The sequence below is a fragment of the Anomaloglossus baeobatrachus genome, chromosome 8 (assembly GCF_048569485.1).
Source record: "Anomaloglossus baeobatrachus isolate aAnoBae1 chromosome 8, aAnoBae1.hap1, whole genome shotgun sequence".
Lineage (NCBI taxonomy): Eukaryota > Metazoa > Chordata > Amphibia > Anura > Aromobatidae > Anomaloglossus > Anomaloglossus baeobatrachus.
The window spans coordinates 88,946,801-88,960,614 of record NC_134360.1 but is presented as its reverse complement, the minus strand read 5'-3'; the positions used below and the strand labels follow the sequence as shown (position 1 = coordinate 88,960,614).

Below are 13,814 nucleotides of genomic sequence, written 5' to 3'. Positions count from 1 at the left end.
TTCATGTGGTTGCAAAACATGTGCCAGGGGTTGATAACGGGGTGGCTGACGCTTTATCTCGTTTTCAGTTCCACAGGTTTCGGGAGTTACTGCCGGGGGCAGACGAGATCGGAGCGGTGTGCCCAGAGGAATTGTGGAGCCTGGTGAGGCAGTGATTGCGGGTTTGATTAGGAATTCGGTGACCGAGGTGACGGTGCCGTTATGCTAAAGTGTGGGTTGAGTGGCAGGCAGTGCTGGGTGAGATGTTTGGTAACGGGCGAGTGGATTATTTATTGGCGCTCTTGGCATTGGTGAGTGAGGATTTTAGGGCTGGGAGGTCAGCGTCGGCTGTGGCGCTTAGGGTGGCGGCCGTGGCCTTTTGGTTAAAGGTTAGGGGTGAGCAGGACGTTTCACGGGACTTACGGGTAAGGCAGGCATTGAAAGGTTTTCGGAAAGGGGTGAAGGTGCGGGACACTAGGCAGCCCATTTCGTTGGACTTGTTACGGCGTTTGGTGGATGGTTTGCAGGGAATTTGTGTCTCAGCGTATGAGATGGTGTTGTTTGAAACTGCTTTTGTGTTAGCTTTTTTCGGGGCTTTTCGGATAGGAGAATTGGTGAGCCCGTCGAGGGTTAGTGGGGGTGGTTTGCTATTCGAGGATGTGTCGGCAGTGGGACAGAGAGTGGAGTGTCGGCTTCGGCGGTCCAAGACGGACCAGATGGGTCGAGGCAGGTTAGTAGTGTTGTATGCGGTGCAAGGGGATGGCTTGTGCCCGGTGCAGGTGGTGAGTAAGTTTTGTGGTCTGCGGGTCGGTCTTCCGGACCCGCTGCTACGTCACGAGGACGGGGCTTGGTTGTCTCGTTACCAGTTTGTGGCAGTGCTGAGGAGTTGCCTGTACTGGGCGGGTGAGCGCCCAGAGGATTACGGGTCCCATTCGTTCAGGATTGGGGCGGCTACCGAGGCTTCTCGTTGGGGCCTTGGAGATGACATGGTGAGACGGATTGGTCGGTGGGAGTCCTCTCGTTTTCGTGGTTATGTGCGCCCACAGTTATTATCTCGTTGAGGGCTCTGGTTAAAGTTTTGTTTGTTCTGCCGTTGGGTTTGGTTGTTCTTTGTTGCAATCTGGAATGCTGGTGTTGTTTGTTAAAATTGTTTCCTTTATTGTAGGAGTGTGTCTGATCTGGATCCTGGGGCACTCGTTCGTTTTCTGGGGGGCCCGTCGGGCCGACGCTCGCCCGAATGGTCGGCAGTTGGGTGTGGACAGATCGCTGGCGTCGGTCAAGTGGATTGGAGTGCGTGGCATGGAATGGAGCAGGGTCGTGCCGGAATTTGAATATTATTGCAGGATGGACAGACCTCCGAACGTGTTGGTTTTACACGTGGAGGGGAATGACCTGGGTTCGCGGGCATCCCGCGATCTGATTAGGGACATTAAGATCAACCTACTGCGTTTATGGGCAAGGTATCCGGGCTTGATAGTGGTGTGGTCGGATATTGTGGCCAGATTATGGTGGAGGGGGGCTCGGTCGGTTGAGAAGATTAATCGCGCCCGGGCACAAGTGAACAGGGTGGTTACGCGTTTCGTGCGGAGAAACGGCGGTGTGGTGGTGAGGCATGTGGACCTGGAATCGCCGAAGTGGCAGTTTCGGAGGAGTGATGGGGTTCATCTTAATGACATTGGTTCTGATTTATGGGCCCTGGGTTTGCGGGATGGTGTGGAGCAAGCCTTGGGTGTGTGGCGGGTCCAGGCCACGTAAGGTGTCACGTGTCCTGTCCTGTGGCGGGGGTAGGTCTGGTCAAGAAGCGGTTGTAAGGGATTGGTAGCTGGACCGAGAGGCACTGTCTTGGTATGGTGTCTCTGGGTTCCGGGAAATTGCAGGCACGGGGTTCTGCAAAGTTTGGGGGGTATTAATCCGTGGGGTGATTAATACCTCATCTCTGGGTCGGAGTGTTGCGGCCAGGGATATTGGTGTAGGAAAGGGTTTCTGGACCGGGCCTACATAGGGTTTCATGTACAGTTTATTATTATTATGTGTTAACTATTATTGTGTAATTGGGGTCGCCCGTTGGACAGCGCCCCCTTTGTGTTAGTATGTTAATAATAGGTAATAAAGGCTGCTGTGGCCAATTTGTTTAACCAAGTCGCATGCAGTCGGTGTGTTATTTTTAGGTTAAGTTTGGGGGGTATAGTAACCATCACGACCGGAGAATCCTTCCTCAGTGGTCAAGTATTTGTTAACAATAAGTCTATCTAGTTATCTATATATACATGTATCTATAGATATAGTGCCTTGAAAAAATCTTCATACCCCGTGAACTTCTCTAAATGTTTTCACGTTACATCCAAAAGATAAAATGTACTTTATTGGCATTCCATACAATTATAGCTCTGGCAGTATGTTTAGGGTCATTGTCATGCCGGAAGGTGAACCTACGTCCCACTTAGCTGTGTCCTCTACATGGTTTAGATCAGGGGTGGGGAACCTTTTTTCAGCCGGGGGCCATTTGGAAATTTCTACCAACCTTCGGGGGCCGCACAAAATTATCAATGTGAAAATTACCTGGCTATATTTGGTCAAACAATTAACTCACCCCTACTGTGGCGGCCGGAGCGGCTTCTCTTTGGTGCGGCTGTGATGTTGGATGATACTAATCATATTTCTTCTCACAACTGCTTTTCTGTCTCGGTCTGAAGGAGGCGCTGGAGGCACACACAACACATAGGAGACACTGGAGGCACGCACAACACATAGGAGACACTGGAGGCACGCACAACACATAGGAGACACTGGAGGCACACACAACACATAGGAGACACTGGAGGCACACACAACACATAGGAGACACTGGAGGCACACACAACACATAGGAGACACTGGAGGCACGCACAACACATAGGAGACACTGGAGGCACACACAACACATAGGAGACACTGGAGGCACACACAACACATAGGAGACACTGGAGGCACACACAACACATAGGAGACACTGGAGGCACACACAACACATAGGAGACACTGGAGGCACGCACAACACATAGGAGACACTGGAGGCACACACAACACATAGGAGACACTGGAGGCACTCACAACACATAGGAGACACTGGAGGCACGCACAACACATAGGAGACACTGGAGGCACACACAACACATAGGAGACACTGGAGGCACGCACAACACATAGGAGACACTGGAGGCACGCACAACACATAGGAGACACTGGAGGCACACACAACACATAGGAGACACTGGAGGCACACACAACACATAGGAGACACTGGAGGCACACACAACACATAGGAGACGCTGGAGGCACACACAACACATAGGAGACACTGGAGGCACGCACAACACATAGGAGACGCTGGAGGCACACACAACACATAGGAGACACTGGAGGCACACACAACACATAGGAGACACTGGAGGCACACACAACACATAGGAGACACTGGAGGCACACACAACACATAGGAGACGCTGGAGGCACACACAACACATAGGAGACACTGGAGGCACACACAGCACATAGGAGACACTGGGACTGCTCTATATACATTACAGGAGTCACTGAAGGCAGATACATCACTGGAGGGACTGGGGGCATATACATCACATTGAAAACGCTGGGACTGACGTATACACAACAGAAAGCAAACGCTGGGACTGACGTATACACCACAGAAAGGAAACGCTGGGACTGCTGTATATACACAACACAGGAGACACTGGAGGCACATACATCACATGAGGAGCTATATATGCTCCCAGCCCCTCCTGTGATGTAAATGCCCACAGCCCCTCCTGTGTTGTGTATGTCCCCAGTGTCTCCTGTGATGTATATGCCCCCAGCATCTCCAATGTGATGTATAAGTCACAGGAGACGCTGAAGGCAAACAACACAAGAGGGGCTGGGGGGCATACACAATGCAAGAGGGGCTGGGGGGCATACACAACGCAAGAGGGGCTGGGGGGCATACACAACGCAAGAGGGGCTGGGGGGCATACACAACGCAAGAGGGGCTGGGGGGCATACACAACGCAAGAGATACTGGGGGGCATACACAACACAAGAGGGGCTGGGGGGCATACACAACGCAAGAGGTGCTGGGGGGCATACAGAACGCAAGAGGGGCTGGGGGGCATACAGAACGCAAGAGGAGCTGGGAGCAAAGCCATCACTGAGGGGGGCACAGACATCACTGGGGGAACACAACACTGGGGGTGATGCACAGCATTGGGAGGGCACACAGCACTGCCCCCCAGTAATGTCAAGGCTCTGCACACAGCACCTGCAGAGCCCTGACATTACCGGGGAGCCACAAACCTGAGGTGATAGACAGCATGGGGTGAGGGACACAGCACTGATCGTTGCACACAACTCTGGAGGGAGGGTACACAAAGTACTGGACGGGGAGCAGAGTGCAGGCGCGCGCGCACACAGCGCCGGAGACAGTGCAGGCCGGAGGGCAGAGGGGCAGGCAGATCGCTCTGGAGTTGAAAGGTGTGGTCACACCACACGACAGGACATAGGGGCGGGCACATCGCGCCGAGGGCAGAGGGGGCAGATCGCTCCAGAGGGCAGAGGGGCGGGCACACCACACGAGGGGAAAGAGGGGCGGGCAGATCGCTCCGGAGGGCAGAGGGGCGGGCACACTGCACGAGGAGAAAGAGGGGCGGGCAGATCGCTCCGGAGGGCAAAGGGGCGGGCACACACAGCACGAGGGGAAAGAGGGGCGGGCACACCGCACGAGGAGAAAGAGGGGCGGGCACATCGCTCCGGAGGGCAGAGGGGCGGGCACACACACAGCACGAGGGGACAGAGGGGCGGGCACACACCGCTGATTACGCTACTGGACAGCGGGAGAGCCCATTGGTTCTCCCAAATAGTGCATGTGGTCATTTAAAGGGCTGGCGGCCCCAGCACTACAGCCCCCGGGAATGTGCCCGGGGGCCGCATAAAAGGTCATGGCGGGCCGCATGCGGCCCGCGGGCCGGAGGTTCCCCACCCCTGGTTTAGATCAAAGCATAAACAGTACATATGTTAGAATGGCTCAGTCATAGGCCAGACCTAAATCACATTGAGAATCTGTGACAAGACTTACAAATTGCTGTTCACAGATGCCACCATCAAATCTCACAGAGCTAGAGCTATTTTGCAAAGAAGAATGTGCAAAAATGTCAGCTTCCAGATAGGCAGAGGTGGTAGAGACATACCCCAAATGACTTGTAGCTGTCATTGCAGCAAAAGGTACCCTACAAAGTACTGACTCACGCCAGTTGCATACAAATACATGTCAGAATTTTTCGATTTATATTTTTAAAATATTTTGAAAGCCATGAATCATTTCCTTTATGCTTGACTAACACTTGCTACTTAGTGTTGGTATATTACATACCATTCCAATAAAATCTATTTAAGTTTTGTGGGTGTAATGTAAAAAAAATATGGAAAAGTTCATGGGGCATGAATATTTATTAAAGGCACTATACCATAACTAGTCTGTGCAGGCAAGAAATGCAAAGTTACTGGTTTAAAAATAATACAATATTTTGAATGCCCTTATTTACGTAACAGTTTATTTATACTGCATAAATATATTTGAGGTCTTTATACACTATGTTTTTTGGCAGTCCATCTTTTCTCATGAAAAGTTGATCATTAGCAAAATTAAAGAGAGCCTGTCATCACGGTTATATAAACAGGATTTGAGGATGTAACGACGCAGTAAAGGCGACTCAGTGGTGACTACAAACAGTTATTTATTTTATACAAATAAAAGGGGCTTTGGCCATAATGTATAATCAGGGAACGGCACAAGAGGCAATTCTAAAACAGATTAATACACGGTAAGAGATGTACGAAATATAAATGCAATATTATTACACTTGGTTACTTATAACACTAAGGGTATGTGCACACGTTGCTTTTTTTTCCGCGCGGAAAAAAACGCACCCTCTGGCAGAGGGGAGAATTGTAAACAATGCTTTTTGAGAAACAACGCATCGAAAACGCATGCGTTTTTCATGCGTTTTTCATGCGTTTTTCATGCGTTTTTCATGCGTCTTTTTAGGTGCGTTTTTTAAGACTTGTCAGTGATAATAAAGTTGGTTGAACACAGACCTTTGGAAAAAAAAACCTGTGATGTCATTTCCTTCTCCACATTCTGTTTGGATAAATGGGAGGGCTTGGAATGGAAGGAGCACCATTTGAATTTTGGAAAAGTTGAAATAAACTTCGCGCACCAAGCCCCTTAGGTACCTATACGTCAGAAAACCCCCACAAGTGACCCCATTTTGGAATCTGCACCCATCAAGGATTTTATTCAGGAGTATATTAAGCATTTTGAATCCACAGCTACTTCACCCAAAATGTTGCTGTAGCAACAATATTCTCACTTTTAGGCCCGCTTCACATGTCAGTGAAAAACACTGACGTTTTTCACTGGCGTGTAAAACACGCACATGTCCCTCCGTGTGCCGTGAATCACGGCACACGTGGGTTGTCTAAGTGCAATCCGGGCTCCGTTCTCCGTGGCCCGTGATTGCACTTAGAGATTAACTCACCTGCACCCGCTCCCGCTCTCCATGGTGCTGATCGCTCCCGCGGTGCAGCATCCGGCCGGCGCTGACTCCCGCAGCAGCTGCTTCCGGGTCGGCTGTGTCGTGCATCATGAATATGCGCGACAATAATGAGCCGGCACAGAAGGAACAGGGAGGACGGGCTGCAGAGGACATCGCTGGAGCCGGGTGAGTTAAAATGTTTTTTATTTTAAAAGCACGTTTTTTTCTGGCACGTGTTTCACGGATCACACCACTGCGTGGTCCGTGGGACATCAGTGATGCCAGAAAAAAATGGACATGTCTCCGTGCGGCAATCACGCACACGCGGGTACGCCGCATGGAGACACGTGCAGTGAAAAATCACTGACGTGTGAGCAGACCCATTCATTATAATGGGTCTGCGTATGTCAGTGATCCTGGTACGTTTAAAAAAAAGCACAAACGTCCCAGAATCACTGACGTGTGAAAGGGGCCTAAGGCTATGTGGCCATGATCCAGCGACACGGCGTCTAGTACACAGTGCCAGCCTTCCTGCAGCTGCCCATGCCCACGATTTGGGTTCAGGCTGCTGTGGAGCTCTATGCTACCTGCAGAGAACACTCTCGTCTCCGCAGCATAAATTGACATGCTGAGGCTCGGGAAGCCACGCTACCGGTCAGTTTATGCTGCGGAGAAAAGAAGCACAGTGGGCATGGGATCTCCAAAAATCCTTCCACTGTGCTTCTACTGCACAACGCAGCGTTATGGACGCAGGGAAAACACTCAGCGCCCATAACGCTGCAAACCCTGATTGTGGACACACAGCCTAAAAAGCGTCAATGGATGAAGGGATGTCAAATATATAGAACGTCCTACCCCCGCCTGCATATTCTAAGCTGGCACCTTTAGTACCTTTCATGTGGCACTAAAGGGTGCCTAGCTTAGTATTTATCCAATAAAAAAAAAAAAAAAAAAATGAAAAAAATGGCGTGGGGTCCCCCCTATTTTTGATAGCCAGTCAGGGTAAAGCAGACAGCTGTAGCCTGCAAACCACAGCTGGCAGCTTCATCTTGGCTGGTGATCAATTTGGAGGGCTCCCCATGTTTTTTTTTTTATTTTTAAATAAAGAATAAAAAAAAATAACGTGGGGTCCCCCCAAATTAGATCACCAGCCAAGGTGAAGCTGACAGCTGGGGTCTGGTATTCTCAGGGTGGGAAGAGCCATGGTTATTGGACTCTTCCCAGCCTAAAAATAGCAGGCCGCAGCCGCCCCAGAAGTGGCGCATCCATTAGATGCGCCAATCCTGGCGCTTCGCCCCAACTCATCCCGCGCCCTGGTGCGTTGGCTAACGGGGTAATAAATGGGGTTGATACCAGATGTGTAATGTCACCTGGCATCAAGCCCAGCAATTAGTGATGTCACGGCGTCTATCAGACACCCGACATAACTAATTGACAGTAAACAAAAGCAAAAAAAGACAACAAAAAATGTTTTATTAGAAAAAAGACTCCCCAAATCATTCCCTTGTTCTCCAATTTAATAAAAAAAAATGGGTCCGCAGAAATCCATATGGATGTCCCACGTCGCCTCTGGACCTTCTAGAATATGGGGGCACGTTCAGGAAACGTATCCCCCATTTTCTAGGAGGGCAGACCCTCCATTTGAGGAGAGTGGGTGCAAAAATCTGCACCCACTCTCCCCGGGTCACAGCTGCAGAGTGCGAGCAGCCAGCACAGCTCACACTGAACACTGTGCTGGCTGTCAGCTGCTCTGCACATGTGACCGGCCACCGTGCACTGTGAAGGAGGAGGGGGCCGCGGGGGATCAGCGCTGCGACCGGACAGGTATGTATGACACCGGGGGGAATAGGGGGTGAACGGGCAGGGCCTGGGGAACAGTTTTCTGTCGCATGTGTTATTGCACATGCGACAGAAATCATAGGAGCAGGGCGGCCGGTGCGCTACTGTGCGCGCGGCCATGTTGGATTTTCGGGAGGGGGGTCGGGGGTCGGGGCGGGCACTTTGGCGACACCGGGGGCTTTGCCAGGAAGTGAGGTCAACAGGAAGCCTCTTGACCTCACTTCCAGGTAAATGCCTGCGTTCTGGCGTGCCGACAAAGGCCGCGGACCGCAACAAAAAAGCAGGTCCATGCGTTGTGGCTGCGTTCTGACCCCACATCATTGATTTCAATGGGGGAGAGAACGCAGCCACAACGCACAAAAGAAGTGACATGCTGCTTTTCTTTCCGCACCGATTTTTGGCATCCAAAACGCTGCGGAAAGAAACGCAGCATGTGCACTGATTTTTCAGCTTTCCCATACACTTTGCTGGGAAAGCTGAACGCATGCAATTTGCCACTGAAACGCTGCGGTTCAAAACGCAGCGTTTCCGCGGTAAAAAACGCATCGTGTGCACACAGCCTAAATAACAGGTACAATAAGGTTGCCTTAGTTGTATTCCATCTGTCAGGGAGGCATCTCTAGATACCCTTCTCTAGATAACACAATCTAATAACCAACAGGCCCTAACGGCTATGGCACAACCCGCTAGGCCACAAGTCCAATTTTAGTGGGTAACTTTCCCCATTTAGTATCGTGCATCTGGACAGGAAGCAACGACCAAGTTCAAAGTCTGTTGCTGCAGAGATAGAAAAAGAGTTCCGGCGCTGCACTCACATCTCCCATAGCTTGTATCACTATGTATCCAGGACATCTTCAGAGGGCTCCATGAAAGAAACAGTAGTAAGTAACTGCATCACTGCCCCCTGTTATATTCTGTTCCAGAAGGGGCGCTAGATGCTGCAGTGAAGTGAGTGCAGCCCAAGCCTCCGGTGACATCACGTTCAAGCCTTCTCTCAAAATGAAACTTTACAAAAAGTGCAATAAAAAAACCACAACAGAATTAGCGATTAGCTTGATAGTGAGAAGTGTGGGGCATTGTATAATAAAGCTAATTACAAAAGTGGTTAGGGTGTAAAAAAATATTTAGAAAGGACATTTTAAGTGCTGAACCACCTCTGAGGTTTCTAAATTACTTACCATTGCCATAAGCCGAAGCACACCTGGCTGTAAATAGCCATTTTCTTTACAAGTTACAGATACAAGGAGCAAAAACCGGTTCCATGGTTGTGATGCTGCATGAGATGCTAGGCAAAACAAGTAATTAAAATTAAATATTTGGTTTAAACTTTTTTTAAACAATAAAATGTATTGGACAAAAATAGGAAACAACATTATTATTTTTTTGCTATCATGCACAGAATCTCCTGATAGTAAGTGAAAATAATACGCAGTAAAGCTGGGGTCACACTAAACGACAGCGACAACGACGTCACCATTTTCTGTGACGTAGCAGCGACCTTGTAAGTCGCTGTTATGATCGCTGCTTAGCTGTCAAACACAGCGACGCAGCAGCGATCATAACGTCTCTACATGTGCAGAGAACAGGGAGCCGCGCACACTGCTTAGCGCTGGCTCCCTGCACTCCTAGCTACAGTACACATCGGGTTAATTAACCCGATGTGTACTGCAGCTACATGTGCAGAGAGCTGGGAGCCGCGCACACTGCTTAGCGCTGGCTCCTTGCTCTCCTAGCTACAGTACACATCGGGTTAATTAACCCGATGTGTACTGCAGATACATGTCACAGTGCAGAGAGCAGGGAGCCGCGCACACTGCTTAGCGCTGGCTCCTTGCTCTCCTAGCTACAGTACACATCGGGTTAATTACACGATGTGTACTGCAGCTACATGTGCACAGAGCAGGAGCCGGCACTAGCAGCAAGAGCGGCGGAGGCTGGTAACGAAGGTAAATATCGGGTAACCAGGGAAAGGTCTTCCCTTGGTTGCCCGATGTTTACAGTGGTTACAGCTTTCCGCAGCTGCCAGACGCCGGCTCCTGCTCCCTGCTCGCTTCATTTCGTCGCTCTCTCGCTGTCACACACAGCGATGTGTGTGTCACAGCGGGAGAGCGACGACGAAAAAATGAAGCAGGACATTCAGCAACGAGCAACGACCTCACAGCAGGGGCCAGCTCGTTGCTGGATGTCACACACAGCGACAGCGACGGGACATCGCTGCAACGTCACAGAAAATGGTGACGTAGCAGCGACGTCGTTGTCGTCGTCGCTGTGTGTGACACCACCATTAGGAGTAATGAGAAGTCCTATGTTCTCTATATACAAACAATACAGTAAAATGAGATAGTACAGACAATGTTACATCTATCAGTGAAAGAGACAAAAGGAACACAATGAAAGAACACATTAACCCCTTCACGACTGGCCGATTTTTATTTTTTTTTGCTTTTCGTTTTTTGTTTTAGCCATTCTTCTTCCGAGAGACGTAACTTTTTTATTTTTCTGTCAATATGGTCATGTGAGGGCTCATTTTTTTGCGGAACGAGCTGTACTTTTAAATGAAACCATAAGTTTTACCATATTGTGTACTGGAAAATGTCGCGGGCGGGGAGGAGGGTGTCGGCACACTACGCTCACCCCTTCTGCTCGGGTCCGGCAGCTGCTCAGTGGTGGCTCGAGCTGTGTGCCGGATCCCGGGGTTTCTCGAGCGACACTCCTCGCCCGTGAGTGAAAGGGGTTTTGTGGTTGGGTGTGGGGGATTGTTATAGTTCGTGACGCCACCCACGGTTGTGGTGATTTCACCACCGCTGCTCAATTCGGGGGTCCCGGGGATGGTGATGCGGAGCAGCCAGGTGTTGTGTTGTCCCTCCGTGGGTAGGGGTTGGTGATCCCGGGGCCCGGTGGTGGAGAAGGAGGTGCGGGGCCTGGTGGGTGCAGGGACGCGGGGGCAGCGCTGTGCCTTGCGGCACTGTGATACTCACTCAGCCTGAGACATGGACACAGTTTGTACGATAAACCAAACGGCTGGTAGGACGGTCCCACAGACGGCTGCACCTGCACTCCCGGTAGGTGACGGTGATGTCCCTCTTCCTTGCACCTATGTTTGACTTGTGGTAGCGGTGGATTCCCTCCGGTTACCCGCTCCCCGAGTGCAATCTGGGCCGGAGGAGCTCTACACTTTGCCCGCAGGCGCTGGCCCTGAGAAACTGGTGCCGTGGCGGTGGCGGTGTCTCTCTGCTTCAGGTTGGGCTGTTGCCTTCAATCGGGACTTGGTTGTTGGGGGTTCTACGTCCCCTTCACTGACGGATTCGGCAAATTTGGCGACTCCTAGCCTTGCCGGGGTCCGAGAGGCCCCTGCCCTGGTGCTGACTGTCCTTCGGAACACTGCTCCAGACCACCGGGCACACAGCCAACGGGGTCCTTCCAGGAACTTCCAAACGGTCCCCCTCCAGACAGTCACCGCCGTCGCTGACCTTGCTGATCTGGCCCTACACAAAGCTGGACCCTTCAGGCTTTCTTTCTCTACTGCCACTTCACTTGCTTTCCTCCTTTTCCACTTTTCTACTTTCACTTCTTGTTTGCTCTCTCACTTAGCTCCTCACTCCTGCTCCTCCCTGAGCTATCTGCCTGGTTTCTCCCGCCTCCAGAGTTGTGAGCTCCTCGGTGGGCGGAGCCAACCGCCTGGCCCACCCCCTGGTGTGCATCAACAGACTCCTGGAGGAAGGCAACAAGGATTTCTGGTTAGCATTGATGTGCCTACCTGGAGTGTGGGGTGTGGTGGTGTGCGACCTGTGACCCCTGGCTTGCCCAGGGCGACACAAAAACAGCAAGCTTAAATTAAATTGTGGAAAAATTGAAAAAAAAGTGATATTTTTTTTTTGGTTTTGAGATATTTTAATCACTGTGTTCACTATATGGTAAAACTGATGTGTGGGTGTGATGCCTCACGTAAGTGCGAGTTCACACCAAAACATGTATAGATTTACTTTTGTATAAGGGGTTAAAATAAAATCAAAAGTTTGTCCGAAAAAAGTGGCACATTTTTTTTTGGGATCTATGGCTCACTGATGGCTTATTTTTTGCGTCTCTGGCTGACGTTTTTAACTGTACCATTTTTGCTACGTTTTGATCGCCTGTTATTGCATTTTGTGCAAAATTTGTGGAGACCAAAAAACGTAATTTTGGCGTTTGGAATTTTTTTAATGCTACGCCGTTTACTGATCAGATTAATTGATTTTATATTTTGATCGGGCGTTTCTGAACGCGGCGATACTAAATGTGTGTATATTTTTTATTTTTGTAACCCTTTCATTTTCAATGAGGTGAAAGGGGGGTGATTTAAACTTAGGGGTTTTTTTTAACTTTTTTTTAACTTTTTTTTTATTTTACTAGTCCCCCTAGGGGGCTATATGGATCAACAATCAGATCGCTCTGCCATATCTGCTGATCACAGCTACACAGCTGTAAACAGCAGATATGCTCATTTTCTGCCTCACCCAGCTCCGGGCCAGGTGAAACTGAAAGTAATTCATGTGAGCTACAGGAGTCATCACATGACCCTGTGCTACCATGACAACCACCAGAAGTCACGTGATCACATCATGTGACTTCCGGTATCGGCCAGTGAGTAAATGTTTACCGCCAATGCCGTTATAATAGCACTGTCACATATTGACAGCGCCATTTAAGGGGTTAAATGGCATGAGCAGATAACAATTCTGCTCGTGCCTGGCAGGCACACATCTCAGCTGTGAAAATCAGCTGAGATGTGCGCCTATTGCGGCAAGGTGCCGGCAGCAGATCGTGGGCAGTAACACTATGACCGCTAGGACGTAATATTACTGCCCGCGGTCGTTAAGGGGTTAAAGAGCATTGTAATAAAGCATGGGTCAATTCAAGAAAACAGAAGCATAGGTAAAACAAGGTAATAATTGGCTCTGTGTTTTGGATCAGTGAATTACTTGATAAGGGCTAATATAGAGATCCATGAAACTCAGTCAAGAGAATAGACCACAATGCACAGACGGTCCACGGGTCTCCTGATGAAAAGTCGTCAATCTCATATATGTCTATGAAGCTGCCGAGCTTGGGTTGGAAGACCTGTGGTCAGTCTGTGCATTGTGGTCCATGCTCAGAACTAGTTTCAAGAATGTCCATATGAACCTTAATTGAAGGTTCATCAAAGTAGAGATAACAGGAAGAAATTATAGGTATTTATTAGTTTGTCCACATGTCTGAGATACTGTAAAATGTAGTCTCATTTTTTTATTACTTATTAAAAAAATATTTAAAAATTATAAAAAATAACTCAGACAAAATACAAAAATGCCATGCCCCTTGACGCGCCCATGGGGTCTCTGGGATTACTCGTCACCGGGCCGGTGTCGGTTTGGGTTGTCTCAGTGGCCTGGCCCGGTTCCGTAACCCCATTGG

General features: G+C 49.7%; 1 protein-coding gene across 1 annotated transcript in view; it reads right to left on the bottom strand.

Annotated features, from left to right (window-relative positions):
• MEI1 (meiotic double-stranded break formation protein 1) overlaps window positions 1-13,814 on the bottom strand; it is a 902,984-nt gene that overhangs the window by 12,872 nt on the left and 876,298 nt on the right. The window contains exon 28 of the mRNA XM_075321882.1: window positions 9,563-9,669. Coding sequence (XP_075177997.1) covers window positions 9,563-9,669 — 107 coding nt within the window. The remainder of the gene's footprint in view (window positions 1-9,562; window positions 9,670-13,814) is intronic.